General features: G+C 42.0%; 2 protein-coding genes across 8 annotated transcripts in view; one reads left to right on the forward strand and one right to left on the reverse strand.

Annotated features, from left to right (window-relative positions):
* The window catches only part of Fbxo38 (F-box protein 38), a 47100-nt gene extending 33794 nt beyond the window's left edge, over positions 1 to 13306 (forward strand). For 4 of the 5 annotated variants that reach the window (XM_060377187.1, XM_060377186.1, XM_060377189.1 and 1 more), the window contains exons 14-22: positions 764 to 943; positions 2477 to 3190; positions 6548 to 6648; positions 6854 to 6956; positions 9123 to 9289; positions 10346 to 10491; positions 11053 to 11156; positions 11512 to 11625; positions 12482 to 13306. In XM_060377187.1, the coding sequence (XP_060233170.1) occupies positions 764 to 943; positions 2477 to 3190; positions 6548 to 6648; positions 6854 to 6956; positions 9123 to 9289; positions 10346 to 10491; positions 11053 to 11156; positions 11512 to 11625; positions 12482 to 12660 (1808 nt within the window). In that variant the 3' untranslated portion in view covers positions 12661 to 13306. The remainder of the gene's footprint in view (positions 1 to 763; positions 944 to 2476; positions 3191 to 6547; positions 6649 to 6853; positions 6957 to 9122; positions 9290 to 10345; positions 10492 to 11052; positions 11157 to 11511; positions 11626 to 12481) is intronic. The other variant, XM_060377190.1, reaches the window with a different exon arrangement.
* A 114-nt stretch (positions 13307 to 13420) lies between these two features.
* Positions 13421 to 22977, reverse strand: part of Htr4 (5-hydroxytryptamine receptor 4) — a 182138-nt gene continuing 172581 nt past the window's right edge. For all 3 annotated transcript variants that reach the window (XM_060377191.1, XM_060377193.1, XM_060377194.1), the window contains exon 7: positions 13421 to 21338. In XM_060377191.1, coding sequence (XP_060233174.1) covers positions 21251 to 21338 — 88 coding nt within the window. In that variant the 3' untranslated portion in view covers positions 13421 to 21250. The remainder of the gene's footprint in view (positions 21339 to 22977) is intronic.

Raw genomic sequence — 22977 nt, forward strand, 5'->3', positions numbered from 1 at the left:
AGGCTTTTCACGGTGTGACACAGAAAGGCAGGCAGGAGTCCGGGCAGCTAGTGCTTTATCAGCTGTGCTAGTGTTAGTCAGTTGTTAGGATTGAGTGGGAAGAGTTGAGGGTCTGAAGTGCTACCAAGCAGATAGTGCATGCTGTACACTAGTCCCTATTCACCACCAAAGTGTAGCACTCAAGAGAGGCCTGCACTCACCACTGCCTAAGTAAGCATTCCGATGATTATCTTCTTTGCCGTGGCTTAAATATTTGCAAAAATAAGAAATTGTGTCTCTTAGTCTTTAAAATATTGCAACTGTTACTTTGATTATATTAGGATGATGTATTACGCTTTCTGAAATAGTGAAATTGAGACAGATTTTTTTGTTGTTGTTGTTCTGTTTTTTGCTTTTTGAGACATGGTTTCTCTGTGCAGCCTTTGCTGTCTCGGACTCACTTTGTAACCAGGCTGTCCTCAAACTCACAGAGATCTGTCTGCCTCTGCCCTACCCCACCCCCCAGGTGCTGGGGTAAAGGTGTGCACCACCACACCTGGCAGACATGTTTTAATCTGCCTCTAGAAATGTGTATCAGTTGTCTTTCTAGTTAAACTTAATGTTGTCATAGTGGCTTTAGCTTGTTAAAATGCGTTCACTAAAGTAAGTGACAGAGACTGCCCTGTGGGAAGCATCTCTATGGCAATAGATCTCTGAAGTAGTACTTTCTGTGCGAGTTTTTCTTGAGCAAAAAGTTTGCTTAGTCTTGTGCTTTTTGTTCTAGGACCTAGTGGTCTACAACGCGTAGTAAAACCGACCCCAGTTACTGTTCATGATTCAGAGAGCGATGATGAAGAAGACAGCCTAGAACTCCAAGAGGTCTGGATTCCTAAGAATGGTGCCCGGCGTTATTCAGAACGGGAAGAAAAAAACGGAGAGTCGGTGCAGTCCAGGGAAACGGCGGGTGAGAGGATGCCCAACTCTGGCTTGTTAGTGGGAGGCATCAAAACTGCTCCACTGGGACTCCTAATGTGTCTCTACTCTAGCTTACAGTGCAGGTGACACATTATGATGTGTGCTAGGAAGCAAGAAACAAGCAGGAGAGTGGGCAGTAGTGCTGTGGATGAGTAGGAAGCGAGATGTGAGAGGGCAGTGAGCTCAAGGCATCTTTCAGTGGGGCTGTCGGTAGCTGTGGTGTCAGGTTGTCAGTGGTCAGCAACAGACCTTGGTTTTTGGGAGGATTGTAGGTTAGTATCCAGGGGAGAGATAAGAAAGTCCCTCTCCGCTGACGCCCTGTCCACTTGTAGTCTGACTTTGGTGGCTGCTGCAGTACTCGAGGGAGTCCTAAAATGCAGAAATGTACAGTTTTCCTTTGTGTATGTGGGTTTTAGGTAGTGCTAGGCCTTTAGCGTGTTAGGAAGCACTCTGCCGCTGAGCTATGTCTCCAGTTCCTCAAAATCTGTTTTTGTTTTGTTTTAATAATTTCCTGGCTTTCCTTTAGTCACAGGCAGCAGCTTAGTGTATTTGCCTTACTAAGAAACTAGTTCTTCTCTCTTAGGTTCTCAGCTCTTCCTTACCTTGCTTGTCCCCTCAGTTCTCAGAATCATATACTCACCACTGTTACCCAAGGATACCTCTTTAAATTGTCATTACTTTTTCTGAACACCTGCTCATTTTCCTCTTTACTCCTTAATGTGTTTGAACATTCAGTACAGTTAACACTGTACCTGAGTTATATATAATCTTCATTTTGAAAAACTCAGCTTTTTGGAATAATTTACTAACCACTGACTGATTATTCAATTTTTAGTTCACTCCTTTTTAAATTCAAATAATATATTTGAAAAGAATATAGTTGAAAAGAAGCTTCATGGAAACTAAAATTTAGGGTGAAATGTGACCATCTTGACTAACTCATAATTTTTCTTAGAAAATTTGGTTTCTTTATCAGGCAGCTAAAGTATGTGCTGGCCAGAAACCTACCTTGTTTGCTTGCTCCATTGTGTATTCATGAAGCCTTGGTTGTGCCGTAGGGGCTTTGTAGGTGCTGAGAGGGATCACAGCATGCATTAAGTCACAGTCTGTCTGTCCTTCAGTTCTTTAGTCCAGTTGAAGTCAGGTAGAAAGCATGGATCACACTGTTGCAGGCATTACTATGGTAGCTTTAGGGTAGGTCACTCCCAGGGATTGCACAGAGCTCCAGGCCCTTGGGTGGTGAGGCTGTGCTGTATTGAGGGAAACGTTGGGACTGGGGGCAGAGTGCAGGTAGATGGGACTGGATGTGCACTTAGTTTTGAATGAGATCATGGTGGGCACTAATAGGCAAGTTAGAACTATTCAGGGAAGCACGGAGATTGTTGTAGAGTTCTGTAGCAGTGAAGAATCCAGTTAGGAAAACTGCACATTGTCTCCTTTTCAGATTTATGCTTGCTTTTCGTCTAGAATTTGTACTGAAATCTTGTCTTTCCTCTGGCCATTCTTCTTTTTGTATAAGCAGTAAGTGGAAAAGGCAAGACTCCGCTTCGAAAGAGATACAGCTCCCACCAGATGGGCCAGTCGAAGCAGTCTCCCCTGGAGGAGAGCAGCTGTGAGAAAGGCTGCCAGGTCACCAGCGAGCAGATCAAAGCTGACATGAAAGCAGCTAGGGACATTCCTGAAAAGAAAAAACACAAGGATGTGGATCCCAGCTGCAGGAGCACGGCTGCCAGCGCAGTGGGAAACTCCAGCTCCCCCAGCACTGCTCCTCAGAGCCCCGACTTTGCAAGGACGGTGACCAGCCCTGCAGAAGTGCATGTGTCCAGGCAGTGTGTCTGCTCCCCGAGTGGCTCAGAGGACTCTGAGGCCATGGATGAGGGGGATGCAGAAAGCGCTGTCTGCCCTAGATGCTGCTGTCGCAGGTCCCAGGAATCCCAAAGGAGAACTAGCAGGTGCTCTGATGAGGAACGTCCTTCAACCAGCCGAGCCTGTGTTGTGAATGGCCCGGATGGTACGAGATCCGCCTTTTCCTTTAGGACTCTGCCTCAAGGGGGGTCTTCAGGCCCAGCACATGATGAGAGGACTAATGGGAGTGGCTGTGGGGCTACAGGTGAGGACAGGAGAGGGAGCTCCCAGCCTGAGAGTTGTGACGTGCAGTCTAATGAAGACTACCCTCGGAGGCCCCTAACCAGGGCCAGGAGCAGACTGTCCCATGTACCGCTGATATCTGAGTCAGGTATGGCAATGCTCCCAGGACTAGCAACTACAGCGCAGGGCTGGAGAGTGGCCCGAGCTTGTTTCATGAGCTTTCTTACAAAAAGCTAATGTATGGTAAATGGGAGTTCTGTTTATCACAGAAACTTTTAAATAATTTTTAAAAAGTGTTTTGGTGAAAGGAGGTGTAAAATACATTTGATTCAGAAAACTCAGAATCATTTCACCTTTAAGAAAAGGTACACATGTGTGTTTGCCCTGGATTCCCCATAGAAGAATGCTGCTCCACCCCTCACGTAGGGCGCCTGGGGGAAGACCTAGTGCTTAGGGGAAGATAGGAGCGTGAGGAAGCTGGGCTGGTGAGGTCTCCTGTGCATTCTTGGTTCTGCTTCTGTGGGGTTTAGTGATTGTTTTTTGTTTTTTGTTTTTCTGAAATCTGTTTTGCTTCCAGCTAGGTTTGGCAGGAGATAAGCAGGTAAGTAATTAGTTTTCCTCAGATTATTTGGTTGAAGGTCCATGCACACACACACACACACAGAGGCATGCACACACGTACCAGTTCATTTCATTGATATGTTCATAGTGTGTGTGCTGGGACATTGGTTTGAAATGAACAGAACACATTTCTTAATCTCAGTTACATTTCTGTTATAAGGTGATCCCTCTTGCCTTTATTGAATTACTAATGAATATCAGGAGATAGTAATGGATTTTAATTTTGTTTTAAGCATCTCAATTTTAAAATCTTAAAACTATTCCCACAACAGAGAGAGAGCCTATTTTTTCATGTACTAAATAAGCTGAATTCATGAGGCGTTAAGCCCACAAAAAGTAGTGTAAAACTTAACTATGTGCAGATAGCTATAGTGACATCAGTTCTATAAAACATAAGTTGTATTTGAAGATACAACACATTGTGATTTGTAAACTGGGGTTTTGTTATATAGCAAAATTACTTTTTCCAGTTTGAATTTTAGATGTTTTGTGATTCTTTTTAAAAAATACATGGGAAAGTATGTATGACATGAAATGGTATCATTTTGAAGTGCACAGCTACCTGAACAACATTAGGAATAGTCAAATCTGCTGCTCTCACCGGCGTTCTACTTCTTTATCGTCCTGAATCTGAACCTCAGCCCTGCGCTCACTATGAGACCTGTAGTTGCCTGGGTTTCATCTCCATGACGTCTGATGTACAAGCTTTCCTTATCTGTGAAAGGCCTGCCCTCACATGTTCTAGAGAAACTGTCTTCTCATTTTATTAAATGCCTCTGCTTATTTCTTCTTCAGTTATGTCAAGAATTTGGAAAACTTTAATCTGACTGAAAGCACTATCTTTCCAGCACTGAGTTTCATTTAAAAGTGTTGTATATGTCCAGTTATTTGGTATCTGTCTCAGTGAAATTTTATAGTTGATTTTAGATTTTTTTTTAAACATAAACCATTTATATTAACTGTTGTGCTTTAAGGTTCTTATGTTTTTGCCTTGGGTTTTTCTTATCCCTTTTATAGTTTCGTTCTTACCTGTCTCATGGCCTGACTTTTTTTTTCCCCCCTAGGTTAAGTAATTCCCTGGATTAAAAATAAGAAAAAAATCTTACTTTAGACTTTCTTCTGTTTTCCTGCATAAATTAGTTCCCAATATTGTTAAAACATAATGCAAATGTCCAATTTACGTTTAATACATTTTTTCTGGGAAGAAAAGAAATCAGTACTTTCTAAAAGTATTATTTTAGTATTATCTTGGTCTCTTGGGAAGGAAAATTATTTGAGTAATTTGCAGATTATTTTAAAGCTAACAGGTCAATTAAAGCCACTCTCTTTTAACAACATTAAAGACAGAAATATACCTAATACATGAATAAATTTGATTGTTAGGGAAATTTTTAATCAGTTCAGAAGAACATTTAAATTGTTTAGTTTTTTATTTTTTTTAATTTAGGGCTTTGTGGCATGGAAAAGGTATATTAGAAGTTAATAGAGTTACTTTTGTGTGATTTCCGGTTTTTGAAATTAATGGTTGTAAGGTTTTTTTTAAATCCTCATTTTATTTATGAAACACATTATCAGAGCACCTAATGTGGTGAAAGAACCACATTGAAGTAGTTCTCATAGTTCTCATGCTCTTTCCTTGGCTCTCTGAGCCAAGGTGTGCCCACTGCTATCATGCTATTGTGTGTCAAAAATGAGGACAAGGCTGAGCACCGGGGAGTGCACACCTGCAATCCTGGCAATCTGGGAGGCAGAAGAAGGCAGATCTCTCTGAGTCCAGGACAGCCAAGACAAACAGACAAACCCTGTCTCGAAAAACCAGAACAAACAAAAAGATAAAGATAAGACTTTCAATATCTTAATCGATTTAATAGATTGTGTAGGTTTAAGTTTAGATAGGAATTTACTTGTTCTTATAATTAAATTATAACATTTTAGTAAAATACTAGTAAATTGAGGTAAAACCTTACTGAAAAATACTGTAGGGCTGGTAACATAGTGACTAGAGCCAAATTGAGTGGGTGTGACTCCTGATACCCACTTAACACCTTGGCAAGCTGTTTTACCTTCTCATGACTCAGTTTCCTCTTATATTTAGTGAGGAAAATTTTAAAAATCAATTAATTTGAGTACTGCTATAAGAAATGAGCTAATATAGGTAAAACCCTTAGGCAGTGCGGGACACACAGTAAGCATTTAGCACGTATATCTTTTGTCTGTGTACCTGCAGTATTGAATGCCAAGGTTTTTAGTCAGTGTTCATATTAATTCATAATGGCTAGCACTGAAAGAAAAGTTGCTGCCTTTAAGAAATTTTTAGTTTAAATATGGAGACAGATATATTGGAAATTATAGAACAATACATAATAGTTGAAGTTGCAAATCAATTTCTTAGATGATTGGCTAGGATGGGTCATCTTTCAAACCCTGAAGGCACAAGAGGTGTTCTGAACAGAAAGAGCTGGAGTGATTAATGGTTTCAGCCATAGGTAAGAGGAGATAATTGAGGACTACAGTGTGGAATACTACTGAGAACAGGTGCAGCTGAGGCATTTACCCCAGTGTCAGGAACTGAAACGTATTCACTAAGCAGCAGTTTCTGTAGTGGGGCAGTCATGAGTTTAATTCAGAAAAGGTATCTAAAATGTGTTGAGTCACAGGGTAACACCAACATAGATGAGGTTTGGGAGTTGCATGCTGAATGGGATGCTTAAGGTAGGAGAGGTGATCGTGACTCAGAGCAACCTTTTAGAGACACCTCCTACCTATTTCAACAACCACATTGAGACTTGGGAGTCGTCATGGAGTTTTCATTGTGTGACTGAGAATGCTCTGTGGGAGGAAGCAAAGAAGGGTAAAATTTGGATTTTTTTTTTTCCTTTTATAGAAGTTGCCAAAACAAAGCCATGTCATGCCATGAAACGGAAGCGCACTGCAGATAAGTCTACCAGCACCAGCGACCCTGTGATTGAGGATGACCATGTACAGGTAGAGAGGAAGGCTCTCATTTCTCAGGCCAGGCCCCGTTCAGGCAAAGAAACCAAAGTTTCCATCTCTCTAGACTTCCCATATTCTAAAGAGAACGTTTGGTTAATAGCTTCCAGGTTGTCACAGAGAAGACTTTGACCCCTAAGGAAAAGAAAGCACTGGGAAGATACACTCACTTATAACTTTTAAACTCTTACCATTATAGGTTCTTGTATTAAAATCCAAAAATCTTGTTGGAGTCACAATGACCAATTGTGGAATCACAGATTTAGTGCTGAAAGACTGCCCCAAGATGATGTTCATCCATGGTATGTATTTGGGGTTGTATTATGTAAGAACATCATGAATCCTTTATAAAATTAAGGCCAAAACAGTTGATGTAGGCAGCAACCCTAGCTACCCAGAAGACTGAGGCTGGAGGATTGCAAATTTGAAGCCAACTTGTACCATGTACTAAGACCTAATCAAAAAATTAAAAGTTAAGAATTAAAATATGATTATGTGTGTTATACATTCATAAATGTATACATTACATACACAACACAGTACAAGGTATGAATGCTAGAAGACAAGTGATTCACACCTGTAATCTTAGCACTTAAGAGGCTGTAAGCAGGATTGCTGTGAAGCCAGTGCCTGCCTGGGCCAGAGAGCAAGACCATCTTCAAGGAAACATCCAGCTGATACTCTTTTCTGTAATATTAGTATTGTAGGAATATTGTTAAAGCAGTTTATTTACATTTTCTGTTTCCTGTAGTACTGGTGATAAGCAAAGAAATTCCATTAAAATGCACCTTCCAAACATGTCATAAAACTAGGAGAATAGAAAAAGGACAGATAAGACCCTCTCTCTTGAAGATGTCAGACGCTTCATACTGCAAAATTTTGAAATTTTTTTGTCTGTTTGTTTTATTTCACCTGATAAGGTTTTTGCCACAGAATATCTGATCAAGTCACTACCTCCTTTTAGAGTTTCCTCTTGATACAGAAAGCTCTGAAGGCAAAGGCATGCATCAGGGTTGTCCTTCCATGTTAAGTGTTGCTTAGGACTCCACCCTCTGCCCCTGGGCATCTAAAGCAACTTCTTGACGCTCCCTTAGTTATCTCATTCTCTTAGCAAGGAAGCATGTTTTTGTTTTTGTTTTTAATTACAATTTATTGACTTTGTATCCTGGCTATAGCCCCCTCCCCTGCCCCCTTCCAATCGTTCCTTCCTTCCCTCTTCTCCCATGCCTCTCCCCTAGTCCACTGATAGGGGAGGTCCTCCTCCCCTTCCATCTGACCCTAGCCTATCATGTCTCTTCAAGACTGGCTGCACTGTCAAGGAAGCACTTCTTAAATAGAGACTGGCTTAACTGCTCTGCTGTGCTTCACCAGATGATTCTCCCTATGTTCCTAGTTCTTAGCCTGATGTTAGATCATGTGGCCTCAGGTCTACCTTCTGCCCTTTAAACCAAGTTGATCAGTTCAGTTTATCCTGAGATATAAGATCTTAGATAAGTAGTTCAATCTACAGATAACAACTAAGGTTATGGCAGACGGAATGCAGAAATGAGTTAAATCTAGCCTTAACTATGTCTGGTTTCACAGCACAGAGCCATCAGGTCCATATAACCATCTGATTTTCTCTCTTCCTGTCTAATTCCTCCTTTCTCCACGTGACAGAGGAAACAATGCTCCTGAAGGCAGGAAGCTGGCAGTGTTTAGACATGGAAGTTCTAGGGTCACATGCTCCTGGACATGATGATGTTTGGACTGAGGATCTTATAGAAGATGCCTTTATAAAAAGTTTTTGTGACGTGTTAATTGCATCCACTTGATTCTCTCTGAAACTGAACAAGGCAGTTTAAAATAAAGGAAATAAGGAGTGCTAGAGATGTAGTTGGTAATCTAGAGTAGTAAAGATCATGTGCTGAGAAGCAGATACTCCTCTCTCTGACCTCCTGTTTGCTGTGTTGAACAAGAACAACAGTCATGTTTTTTATAATCTTTTCAGTAGATCTTTGACAGTGCTGAAATGTCTAGCCAAAGACTTTAGAATCCACATATTTCTGGGCCTTTTCTCAAGATTGTTTCTATATTTGTGACAGGAGTTAAAATTAACTCTGTTCAGTTCCTATCAATAATACCAGGTAATATTTGTAAATTTTACCATGTATGACCTTTAACATACATAGTCATGTCACATTCCGTAAACTTCATTATTAAATGTTTCCTGGGCAGTTTCAGCTGGGAAGTTCTTGTCTTTAGCAGGCAACATTCGAAAGAAGAGGGGCCATGATATTCCTTTAGCATGAGGACAGCTGGCTCCTTCTGAGCTGATTCATGTTGTCAGAGCTCGGCTGCTGTGGATGACCAGCACAGTACCTGTGTTTACAAGCACAGTGCCTGTGCCCAGTTTTCAGAGATGCTTCTAGAATATGCTGTGTACTCTTGTATACATTATTTATAGAGCTTACTATTTTATTTTCTAGCTACCAGGTGCAGGGTACTGAAACATTTAAAGGTAGAAAATGCACCGATTGTAAACCGATTTGACTATGCACAATGCAAGAAACTAAATATGGATCAGGTACTAGACCAAATACTGAAGATGCCGCCAGAGAGGAACCGCATCATCTACCTGCGCCCCATGCAGCAGGTAACAAGTGCTGCTTTTTATGAAAGAATACACAGCATGCTGATATTTGTTGACTTAATGCCTTTTGTTTAACCATCAATAATGATTCTTTAAAATCTGGAATTTTTATAGCCGAGCCAAATTGTCTTGCCAATATTGCCTGTTAATGCTTTTCTACTAGACCTTTAGGGACTCTTAGTGATTACACAGGACTCATGCAGCAGAGTGGAAGTTGCCTGTTGACAAGCATATGCTCAGACCACAGACCCCTGTTCAGATTGTGCTGTGACTTAGAGCAAGTTCTTTAATTTTTGTCTCATGATTTCTGAAATGTAAAATTAGAATCATATACTTACAGTGTTGGTACAGATGATATACTAGGACAGTTGCTGGTATACTGTAAGCAATAGTATGATAACTAATTATTATTAAAAGTTAAGTGTGTATGTAGGATGATGTTTCTTGTCAAAAGTAAACATTAAACAACTCCTGGATTCTGAGATTGAGGCCCCCAAATAAGTTCATCAAATTCTTAAATGTCTTAATCTTAAAACTGGCTACCATGCTTACAACTAAACAACATTATTCTTCCTTCAGGAAGGTTTTCTTTTTATACAGGAATTAAACACATGCTCCACTGAAAGAGGGTGATACTGCAAAGCTAGAGATGAGCATGTCCTGCCAACACAAAATCCACAAAGAGGCCCGAAACATGTTGTCCTTAAAAGTTAGCAATTGTTCCAATGAGACCAACTTGTGCTCACCATGAGTTCTCTAATGCAGCCTGCAATGAAACCTGTTAAGGACATCCTCAGAGGATATGGAGTTGACAGAGACAAGCTACCTAAATCAGTTCTCTCTGACTTAACAGCTACTTACAGAGCAGTGGGGGAGAAATTGCTGAGCCTGCTGTGCAGAGAATTTGCTAAGGCTTAATCCAAACATGGCAAGCTGTACTCTGGGGACAGAGCTAATTAATTTGATTTTCAAATCAACCAGGAGTTTCAAAACTATCTAATAGACACATGTCTCAGACTTAATCTTACTCCAAAGACCTTTTTCTGTTGTCTTCCCTAGGTAGATACACTAACTCTGGAGCAGAAGCTATTTAGCGGTCCCTACCCCTATCACATTTGTATTATCCACGAGTTCAGCAATCCCCCCAACGTGCGGAACAAGGTGCGCATTCGCAACTGGATGGACACCATAGCCAACATCAATCAGTAAGTGACTGTGCCCCTTCTGTGAAGTCTTTTTCCATCATTTCTTCTATTGGATGCTCCTAGGAGCAAATCCAAAATTTTTATTTTAAATGATTCTAATTGGGCTTATAAAACAAACTGATGAAACAAAATTTCAAACTTAAAAGCATGTGTGCATTTATGTAGATTTTATTCAAACTTAGAGAAAAAATTATAAGGAACCGCAGGCATGTTTCATGTTGTTTCTCCAGTCGTGGAGGATGGTAACAGTCTGGTGCTTCACTTTTCAGAAAATTGTTGTTTTTTAATCATACAAACATTGTACTAGTTACCCTTAATGTACAACTTATTTGCTCAGGGACTTCCCTTTTTCTTTCCTTAATGTGATTTGAAAGATAATAAAGAATGTAGCATTGACCTGGTTAGACGTGTTCTCAAGTTGGAGCGACCGGAGGCTGCCAGAGAGTCGTCGTTCCCCCTGAGACAGTTGGTGGGTTCTAAGCCTGAGTAGTCAGGCAGTGACTTTCTACCAGCATTCTTCTCTCAGTCATAAATACTTGATTTTCTTCCTGTTGCCTTCAGAGAGCTCATTAAATATGAATTCTTCCTGGAAGCCACTCGAACTGAAGAAGATTTAAAGAAGTACCCTAAGTACCCCTGGGGGAGAGAAATCTACACTTTAGAGGGTAAGAACTTACCTAGATTAGAGGACTAAATTGTAAGCTTGTGCCCTAGGTGGGAGGGGCAGGCCGAGGGGAGGTAGAGTGTCTCAGAAGTCGTGAGGCTAATGAGAGGTTTGCATCCCTGCAAGAGGCAGAAACTAGATATATAGGTGGTCTGTCTGTTTATCTTCACCATCCCTAGCATAAGCAGAATCTGTTGACATATAAAAGGTAGGTAAAAATTAAGAATTATGATGGTTAGAAATGACTTTGAAGGCTGCTGGCTCCGTCTCTGTACTAGCTATAGCTCTTAAGTCTGGTTTGCTGCTGTCAACATTCCCATACTAACAGGGCACTCACAGCTGTCTGTTTATTTCAGGTATGGTAGATGGAGCACCATATTCCATGATTTCTGACTTCCCTTGGCTGAGGTCACTGCGGGCAGCAGAACCCAACAGCTTTGCCAGATATGATTTTGAAGATGATGAAGAGAGTAATTATGACCTGATTTGGCTTTTATTCTCTAGATTGAGTCGACCTTACTCTGTTAAATAGTTAATATTTTGTTTGCAAATTAGAGACAATGCAGTTTTCATTAATATTTTAATATGTCTTGAAAAAGTCCCAGCTCTGAGTTGGTGCCACAGATGCACGGTGGATCTAATATTAGTCTTCATGATGAGAATTCCTGCAGATTTTCCTTTTTTTTTTTTTTCTGGTACATATGTATATGTGCTAGAGATTTAATTTAGGACACTATGAAAAACATACCTGCCAGTTATAAAACTTGGTTTTTTGAGACAGAGTCTCATGTAGCCCAAGCCTGTCTCGAATTGTCTGTGTATCGACTCTGGCCTTGAATACCTAATCAAGGTTGCTGGGATTGCATTTGGTATGGTCCCCCATGCCTGACTTACAAACGTGCTATTTCAGAATTGTTCAGTTGTGCTAATGAGTTGCCTGCTTTTTCTTGGGAGGTACTGTTGTGTGTCGTGGCAGCTTATTGTGATATAAGTAGAGAAGTTGTGGGGAAGCTTTTAATACAATTTTTCTAAGTGTTAGCATATTTGTCTATTCACTTATAGGTAAAGCTTTGAAATAAATACAAGAAGGTGAATTTTTTAACTACTTGTATTTATGCATAATTTACTCCTTGGTGCATTATTTTTACCTGGAGATTTTGATCATGTGTGCTGTCTTTGGCATCAAATCTGATATAAAACCTATTGTGAAGACAAATTTGATGAGTTATTCTTGCATCAGCTACAGGACATACTAGTATTTACTAGTATTTCATGTCCCAAGTGGTTCTAATTACAAGTATCTCTGTTCTTTTTCTCACTTCCCAGGTACTATCTATGCTCCTCGGAGGAAAGGACAGTTGTCTGCAGACATTTGTATGGAAACAATAGGAGAGGAGATCTCAGAGATGCGCCAGATGAAGAGGGGTGTATTTCAGCGAGTAGTGGCAATTTTCATCCACTACTGTGATGTAAATGGAGAGCCAGTGGAAGATGACTACATTTAAATAGACCTTTCCCGGCTCTTCTGGCCCAAAGTGGCCAAGAATCTACATGGGAACCTTGGGCTTGGAATTGGGAGGCCCTGGCTCAGTTTGTTATATAGGAAATATATACAGAACATGGAAATTGTATACAGAGATTTATATATAGATAAATATACAGAGATACTTCCAAAAGTAACATCTTTATATCCTGTGTTTATACATCTTAATTTAAAGAAGTCATTTGAATGAAGGCAAATAATTTGAGCATTGATTTTGTTCACTTTTCCTAACTTAGTTCTCAGCGTCGGGTGGCTGAGCCCATTCACCCTGCCACTCACCGTTGTCCCTTCGGTCTGTGCCTTTTTCTTCTCCAGCAGAGCTGTCTTAGTGCACCTGCTAAAGTATTGTATCTTGTGTGTTTTTGTCACCATAATGCCAACTAAACCCTTAGTCAGAGAAGACTCTGTTTCTGTACGAAGATGTAGTTCTTTTTTTCTTAGTGTTTATATTTGGCATATTCGTCTAAATGAAAAGATTCACGAACTTAAAAAATGAATTTGAAGGGCAAAGAAAGTTTCCAGAGCATTTCTAGTTATTTATTTCCGCATTCAATTGTGTATATGCTTTAACTTGAACATAAAAAAATAAACATTTAGTAAAAACTTTATTCTTGCCATTGACTTGAAACCATATTTTACAGTAGGAAATACTACACAAAAAACAGTATGTCCATTCATGTAGATAACCTAGAACCGTGCAGAGTTGTAGCCATGGCAGCTCAGTCTCCAAGTGGGTACCCTAGAAAGGGGAACAGGGGCTCTTTCTGACATGAACTGAGTGGCCTGCTCTTTGATCATCCCCCTCCACTCCCCCGGGATGGGGCAGCCTTACCAGGACACAGGGGAAGACTGTGCAGACAGTCCTGATAGGCTAGGGTCAGATGGAAGGGGAGGAGGACCACCTGGTGTCCATGGAGTAGGGGAGGGGCATGGGAGGAGAATAGGGAGGGAGGGGTTGGGAGGGGATAAGGGAGAGGGCTACAGCTGGGATACAGACTGAATATATTGTAATAACTTTTTTTAAAAAATCTCAAGAAGAGCAGTGTGTAGTTACAGCTAACAATGCTAGTATCCACTTTCTGATCCATTGTAAAAGTGGCTGTAAGATGCTCAGCACACTCAGACCTGCACAGAATGCTGAGAAAATAAATCACAAACTACTTCAGAGGAGCTGCCTTCCTCTGATGGCCAGAAGCTGCTCCCGGAAGCAGTGATGGTGCCAGTCACTCTTTTTAATGCATCACCAGCACCCCAGTGCTGGCTTTGCCATTTGGCAAATAAGTGACCTTAACAGGCTCCAGAAGCTAAAGGCTGAAGACAAAAGAAGTGTGTGTGTGTGCGTATGTGAATATCTGTAGAAAGTGTCATGTCTTTTGGGATTTGTATAGCTTCTGTTTCCAGGGATTAACTTGAGACCAAGAAAAAAATGATTCAGTCAGTTGTGGTCAGGACCTGGTTTTTGCTGGGTAGGACAGAAATCTGAGTTTCTGATCTCAACTTTATTTACTTGCTAATGACAGAAGAGCAAGAGTGCCTGTGAGTTCCCTAACACTGAACTCTTGAATGATCAATGCCTGTGTCCAAAGTCTTTACTTCAGGACTTTTGAAATTCTTGAAATACATGATTTTTTAAAAATCTTAATTATAGTTCATCTTTTCAGTGCATTGTTTTTTAACTCATTGTTTTAATTAGCTCACCGTTTGGGTTATAACTGCTCAGGAAGAAGCAGAAAATAGAGGCAGAATAATAACCTGCAATCCTCAGTTAAGACTCAACCTGTCCCTAGTTCGTCCCTTCCTAGAAACTCATCTAAACAATGCATACATCAGCCACAAGAGGTCACTGCTCTTTAACTACTTTGGTTTACCACAAACTTATTAAATACAGCAGGGCCCTAAGAGCCTTTGTAAAGATGACAAAGGTAGGCGAAAACACAAGACTGGAGGCCACCCACTCTCGTAGACACTGAAAAATGTCTATGAACAAATAGCTGCTAGTGGTTGCATTATAGCAAGGCTAGCAAGCTGTGGACTAAAGAGTAAATATTTTGTGCTCACTGGGCCATGGACATTCTCTACATGTGTGAAAGCCGCAGACAGCACACAAACATGGCTATATTACGACAAAACTTTATTTATAGACAGAACTTCGAATTTCACATAATACATCACAAAATAGTACTCTTGAATTTCTACTCAAATGTATTGAAAAGTAAAAACCATCCTGAAGGTTTATACATGTGTTGGCCCCCAGGCCAGTGTGCCCACACCTGAAGGAAAATGGTTTCCCATCCATTCGGTTATGTCACCAGCTTTGTGGTACAATGACCTGTTTTTAAAAGGCTTTAGATGATTCACAGGTGACCTCTGTCAGCTTCAGAAGGAGCCATGTATTCCATGCTGCCAGGGATATGGGTTTAGTACTTTAAACAGCTGACAGTAGGATTCTTGAAGTGAATCCCGACATGGAGCCAGAAGTCCTGGGTTCAGATAGACAATAGCTGTGAGCAGGAGACAGTTACAAGCTATGCTGGAGCCTCACTTTCCTCATTTATAAAGTGATAATAGTTACCCACCCCCACCAGATAGCGGTGGGGGTCAAATGTGAGCATCCAGTATAATCCCAGGTTCATTATAAAAGGTTTGTTTGGTTTTCTGGTTGTGAGAGTGTATTTGTCAGTTTATTTTCACAGCTTTCCCCCTCATCTTCCCATAGTCTAGGACAGTGATCTAGGAGAACTCATCAGGCAACACTTGACACTGGCACTTTGAGGGGTTGATTACCAAATGCCTCCTAAGCTCGTCACAACTCAACACATGCTCACCCAGCTTAGCAGTATAGATAACTCGGTCAAAAGCAGGTGCTTAGGGATTTGGGGAAGCAGAGTCTGATCGCAAAGACAAGTCTGTCCCTCGAAGGGGAAGGAAGCCAGGTGAGACTCGTTGTGGGGCTGGCTCTTGCCAACGGACAGCTGCTCTGTCTGAGCTGCCACTTCATCCGGAAAGCAGGCCAAGTGAGCTCATGGAAGACATTGGGTGCAGTTAGCTGTGGAATCACCCACTTTGCAAGGCTTACAGCATGAAGCACTCAAGGGTTGATGTGAAATGATGTAAGGGGTTTACTATTGAAGGGCAAATAGCAGATTACGTACAGCATCCTTATTCATATATAACAGCAAACAAAACCACAGATTACTGAATTACATAGGCCAAGTGATTAACAAAGCTTTCCCAACCCCCACCTCCCCACCCCTTGCCCCACCTTGGGAATGGAATGGGACTGAGGTGAGAGTGAGTATTTACTGTATCTGTGTCATAGAGACTTTTTAGAGTGGGAATGGAGTGCATAAATGTGTCAATTATATAAGCCATAATTAATGTAGGAGGAAAGCACTGTACTAGGACAGGAGGACCTAATGAGTTTTCCATCCGGCTTCTGTCACGTGTCTTTGGATAAGTCACTTGCTGTGACAAAGTCTTGTCTATAAAACTGAACCACAAGCTCCGTAGCTCGAGCTGCTGTGAGGTTCCGAGACCTTGTGAATGGGTGGAGAAACTGTAAAGTGCTCAGAGTGGACAATGGATACACTCACTGGGAAAATTTGGCTTACGTTCACATAGAGTTTCAACTCAGCCAAGAAATATGGATAATTCAAATTGCCTTTTGCGGGGCCACCTTGATAATGCTCTGCAGTGTTCAGGGTTCATCCATTTGCCTCTCAGTTTGCTGCTGACTATTCACTAACCTCAGGCTCTGAGTGCTGGAGAGCCTGGAAGATCACTGCACCTTCCTGCTGCTTTGCTGTGGACCAGAGTACCTCCATCATTTAATTGTGGAGAGGACATCCAGAGGAGAAAACAGAAGAGAAAGAGAATGGCAGAGCTCAGACCAGAACAGGCACAGCTCTGGGTCCCAAGATGATATGGGAGGAAAAGTACTTAGGCCGTGTGCATAAAGAGCTTGCTCCTGTTCTCTCCTAGCACAGTCCAATTCTTCATTGTAGATCAAATGCATCCTACCATTGAAAGCCGTTGGCAATGTTTAAAAGATGCTGGACCTTTAGAATCAGGAGGTGTAGACCTAAATCCCACATCTATACTTGTCAGGGCAGTGATGTCACATGGTATCTCGGCTAAGGTCGGCTCATTTTCAAAGTGGGAGTAATGTTGGTACTTGTAGGAACGGTTTTTATGAGAAAATCCATGGAAAACCCTTAACCAAACGCCCAGCATAAAGAAGTATATTAGATGTCCACTTCTCTTATTGTTCTGCTTATTGTTATTACTATTCTTATTGTTATTACTATTCATTAAGTTTATAAGGAGCTAAAATACTAGGCAGAGAAGGAAACAATCTGAATTAAATATAATACTGATAAAAATATTATGCAGTTTGTTTTCCTTCTTTGTTTCCAAAAACATGGAATGTAACATATTAAATCAGTGAATTTCTATAGTTTGGAATTTATTCTCTAAATTCTCTTTCTCAACCCTTCCAACTCCCAGAGAGGAGGAAGGGAAACTTCCTCCTCTTTCTGGTACATGCAGAGGCAAGGGACACATTCCCAATATTGGCATCTGGTTCGAATTTAATAGTGTGGTTTTATTTTTATTAGTTTATATCTATGGCTGCTTTCTATTTACAGTAGATAAAACTGATTTTTCTATTTTGGGTCTGATAAAATGTTTCCTTCCAAACTAAATTTTTGTAAGTGAAATGATGATGTTTCGCAATTAACAGTACAGGCAAAGCATGTACTTAGCAAAACTTGTAACAGTGGCCCTTGGTGAGGCATGTTGGAACATTCACACAGATCCAGCTGACTCAGAAACCATCTGCGTGTTGTAGAACAGAAGAGCCTGAAGCAAGTTCTGCTCAGGGCCAGCACAACAGTGTGCCTGAACGGAGATCTTCAAGTCTGTCCCTGCATTGTTTACATGTAAATCAAATACTTAGTCTTAGTTTTCTACACTGTGTGGAAAGAGGACAACCTTTTGACCAAAAGAGGCAAGTGTACTGGCCTTTGTTTTTCTCCCAGGACCAGATTTTGACCCAGGCAAACTGAAGTATTAGAAAAAAAGAAAAGCACCATCTGTCTCTCACCTAAGAGAGCCACAATACCAAAGAGAAATAGCTAGCTAGCACAGCACCAAGAAGACATTGTGTTCTTGCTTGAAGACAGTATTAATGGTCATTTGGTCATCTCCACCCTCTGGCCCCTCGCTGAGTCTCTCCCTCACCTACTCCCAATGTCCTACCCTACCCCATTTCTCACACAGTTATTTGCTTCAGGACAGAGCAAGTTGGCAGCAGGAAGTAGAAATGTTAGAGTAAAAGGTGAAATCTCAGATATTAAAAAAAAAAAAAAAAAAAACAAAAACAAAAAAACCCCAATACATTATACGTTTTATTCCTAGTTGCTAATGGAGAGGGTTGGTGACCCGGACCTTCTTCAGCGACAGCGTTCTAAGTGGTATGGCCAGATGAAAAGATAGGAAAGCTGGGGTTGGGAGGTATTGCACAAGCTATGTATTAAGCTGAGCAAGCTTATTAAGAAACACAGCATTTTGTGTACTATTTGCAGAACGAGAATGACCAAGGTCAGTAGAAAGCTGAATCAGAAAATGTTGGCAAGAGAACACAGGATACCTCAGACACAGCTGCCTTAGGACTGATAACCACAGTCCTTCTGAGGGGAAAACTGGGTTCCAAGAACCAAAATCTTAACTCCTTCGAAGTCCAGGCCTTAGGCTGGACCTTGCCAGGTCTGCTTCTGGACTAGAACTAGCATTCCCCTATTCATCAGGGCCTCTGAGCATTGGATCAGTGTGGCTCCCAACAAGTTGGGATGGGGATCTTCAGAACTGCGTATTCCCCTGGACTACAAAGTCAAATGCAGTGATTCCATTTATCCCAGGTATGGACACAGACTTCCTTAAACATCCAGTGGTTGCCAATGTGCATCTGGCAAGAGTAGCTGGCTCACAATCAAACATAATGAGCTTCCTGAAAGAGGATGTTCCTGAAAAGAGGGCAAGTTTAGATCTCCTTGAGCCCCATAGAGCTATGTGTCTTCTCAGTCTTCCACACTCAAACTGTGTCATCTTAATTCCTGGAAGCCATGGATTGAGCTAATGCCAGGTTACTAGCTCTCCAGAGAGAATGAATCCAGTCTTGTCTCATGAGTTTGCATTTGGATTATCACCATGTCATGTCATTCCTAGACCCTTCAAATATTTCATGGAAAAACAGGGATTTGGCTCTAAGTAGTTTACTACTTTTCAGTGTAGGAGAGTCCCATAAGTGTGGTCACTATGTTTAATTTGCCAAGGGCTGTGGAGTGTCTTGGGATATGAGACTTTCAGTGTTAAACCTAGATAGTTGGTCACTTCATTCCTTTGTGAGGGACGATCATTCCTTCTCACTGTATCTGAAGATGGGGAATGGAAGGATGGCCAGTGAGTTTTTCCTTCATAGATTAAACAAGGACAAAGAAGGAATTGTGACCTGTCATCACAGGATGTAGAAAGTCAAATAGAACTTGGTGGGGTGGCTCAAGCCTGTGCCCCTAACACTAGAGAGATGGAGGTAGGAGGATCAGGAGTTCATTTCATCTACACAGTGAGTCTGAGGCCAGTGTGAGCTATGAAAAACCCTGTCTCAACAAAGTAAAAGAAGAATAATAAGGGATAGAGATGGAAGGGGGGAGGAGAAGATAGAGAAGGAATGAGGAGTTAAAACAGGGCAAGGAAAAGTTGTGGTTGACACATTCCCATCTTGTAGTTGGCAGCATGATGATGCCAAGCCATGTTCACCTTCTCTATTTCCTCTGTTTCACCAGTACTAAAGCAAACTGGTCTTTGTCAGCAGGAAAGAAGGAAAACCTTCCTCTGAGTCTCAAGTCTTCTCTTTGTCTTGAAGAAATAACTGATCCAGAACAAAGAACACGGTGATGACAGCTTTAACATGAGGAAGAAAACATCTTGGGGTTTGGAACAAAGGACGACGTTCTGCAAAATGTGTTCAAAATGGAGGTGAACTAGCTTCCTGGGCAGGCAGGCAGGAGTCAATGACAGTTCCCACTACATGAAGATGTGTTTGTTCTTTGCTCAAAACAAAACAAAACAAAACAAAACAAAACAAAACAAAACAAAACAAAAAATGGCCTAGGGCCAGATCTCTTCCTTACAGGACCCTGGTCATCCCTAAAAGGCAGTTTTCCTCCTTTTTATTTTAGCTTGTTTTACCTCTCTCTCTCTCTCTCTCTCTCTCTCTCTCTCTCTCTCTCTCTCTCTCTGTGTGTGTGTGTGTGTGTGTGTGTGAGCATATGTATGTGCACCATGTGTGTGCAGGAGCCTGTGGCAGTCAGAAGAGCTGTCTGGTCCCCTGGAACTGGAGTTGCAGATGATTGTGAGCCACCATGTGGATTCTGGGAGCCAAACCTGGGTCCTCTGCCAGAGCAACAAGTGCTCTTAAACACCAAGCCATCCTCCTAACTCCCTACCACATTCCTTAATTCTTCAATTATAAGACTGTTCTTTGTCAACATCCATAGCAAACAGGGTTCTAGTCCACTGTCCTGGAAGGAAAATGAATAGAGATTCATTCTAAATGACCCAACAGCTCATATGCCATGGGGAAAATGGCAACTTTACACACACATGAATATGTGTGCATGTGTGCACACACACAAACACACACACACCAGCTGTATAGAAATCTCTTGGTAATAGATCCAAAGGCAAAACCTAAGCAGAGTCTTTAAAGCTTATCCTCAAGTAGTGTGCTATGAATAAGAAAGAAAGAAAAAGGAGAAAGGAAGGAAGAGAGGAAGGAAGGGAGGGAGGGAGGGAAAGAGAGAGAGAAAAAAAGGAAAGGAAGAAAGGAAAAAAATGAAGAAAGGATGAAAAAAGGAAGGAAGGAAGGAAGGAAGGAAGGAAGGAAGGAAGGAAGGAAGGAAGAGAGAGAGAGAGAGAAAGAAAGATGTACACAGTTGTAAACCAAAACTCCTGACATCTTCCATGTCAGTACTTCATTGCCTCGAGACAGACATGTGGAGCCCACCAAGGCTTGTCCAGAAGCTGGATAATGAGTAAGAAACTGGAGGTGTTCTAGTGACAGAGAAGACCAACTGCACTGCCCCAGCAGAAGCTAGAACAGCAAGCGACTTGTGTGCCAATGAATGACGGAGATTCCGCACACTCGGAGCATTCCTACCACAGAAGGGCTTGCACTAGGAGGTGGTGAGCTCCTATGCTTGGAGAGGTGCAAGCAGAGACTGACCACATGTCAGTATGCAATAGGAGGGGCCACTTGGGCTCTGGGTAGGGCACTGGGTCTGATGATGTCTGGTCTCCACACAGTTCTGAAATCCTTGATGTGCTGGATTCAGGTTCCACTCAACACCATCTTCTGTGTACCTTCACTGGGCCATGGCCCCCTGTGCTTCATGCTCCACTAGTGATGCCCAGGGTCAAGAGTGAGTCCAGGGTATCCTGTTCATGCAGACATGGATGGGAATGGATGGCTAAATGGCAAGCCATGTCTTCAATCAGAAGCACGATTCCAGGGACTCTGGGTCATTGTGTATGGGCAATTTCTCCAGTTCCTGGTGTTGCCTGCTGTGCAAAACTGTATACCTAAGGAGAAAGAAAAGAAGGCATGAGAATGCAACAGGCTTCTTTCAAAGGCTTCAGCACACCCTTCTACTCTCCACCCTGCTTGCCTGCATGAATTTGAGGGGATAGAAAGGTGAGAATAGAATGGGACAGAACTTCACAGAGAGGGAAGATCAAAGAACTCACATAGACTGTCTAAGTTAAAGGTAGGAAAACAGAGTGCTGGGAGAAATAGGCCTAGGATGCACAGAGAGTGAGCGACAAAGCTGGGACAAGGACTCAAACTTCTTTTTCCAAAGTGGTTCCTGTGCCACTTGTCAGAATAGACCTGTGAACAACTGAGAATTGGACCTGAGTAAGCCCTTTCGGAAGTCTTCTGGTGCCTGTGTCAAAATGCTGCTTAGCTGTCTACTGTGGTTTCTAATTCCAGACGACAATAGCCAGTGACTTGGATTGAAGGGGTTGGGGTGAGAGGTATAAAACTAGTGTAGTTAATGACTGTCCTTCAATCCAACCAACTGCCATCTCGGGGCCTTCATCTGTGCCCCACTTGGGAAAATCATCCTATCCGTGATTGTTGACAATTTACATACTCCACACCCTTCTTGAGTGTTCAGCTGCCTCTGGGGCTGGGGCTCCATCTGTGTGTCTATGGGAAAGCCCTCATCTTGTTGGGTCAACCTCTCTGGGTGTGACCAGTTGCTCAACAAGTAGTAAACTCATTCGCCAGAATGAACTTTGGTGGCATTGTGCCTTGGTTTGTCATTGGGACCTTAGGAGAGGTTGCTTATGTCTCCCCCTGGGAAGGAATTTTAGCAACATTTGCCGGAATCAGAAGAATAAGTTTGGGAAGAGCAATGACGTCCCTGATACGGTAAATGAAACAAGTAGATGGAGTGAAGTGATGTGAGGGGGAGGGGAGGGGGCAGGGATGGTTACAGAGGAGACCTTGACATGGTGGTTTATCCCTGTAAGGTTTGTGGAGATAGAGGAGGCAGATATATAATAGAGGTGGTTATCCCTGTAAGGTTTGTGGAGATAGAGGAGGCAGATATATAATAGAGCCACTTTGGCCAAGAGCCATCGGGGGAAAAACTCCAGGAAGGCAGTCTTCCTCCAAGTGGTATGGAGCGGCAAGGCTGTTTGATAGGTGTGGGTCTCCCCAGGGAGTATGGAGATGTTCTAAGAACTGTCAAGGATCTGGAGCAAACAGTACAAATCCTGGGAGTAGCATATCGGGGGAGGGGGGCATGGTGCCAGTGAACAGCTGCCAAGGTGGCTTGGATAATGCAATGGATAACACAAGATCTGTTGGAGGCTGAGGGGGCATCCCAAAGGGGGAAATCAGGGGGCCTGGAATGCAGTGAGAACGGAGTGTAAGGTTGGGGTTTCAGCGCTGGCCTCTCTCTGACTTAGCAGGTAGACTGAATAAAAGAGATGAAGAAATGGAAGTATTGACCTGCTCCTTGATCACTCAAGGCCAAAAAGAGGCTATGACTAGTAATACAGAAGTTTTACTGAGACCCCAAAAGCTGGATCCCTGGGAAGACCTGGGTAGAGATGAGAAAGAATCCACAAAAGATATCCTGTGGGTCTGATCTTTGATGAGGAGAAAGAAAAAAAAAAAAATCCACGACTCAGCAGGCAGACAGAGGTTGTA

Source organism: Meriones unguiculatus, chromosome 2 (genome assembly GCF_030254825.1).
Source record: "Meriones unguiculatus strain TT.TT164.6M chromosome 2, Bangor_MerUng_6.1, whole genome shotgun sequence".
NCBI classification, from domain to species: Eukaryota; Metazoa; Chordata; class Mammalia; order Rodentia; family Muridae; genus Meriones; species Meriones unguiculatus.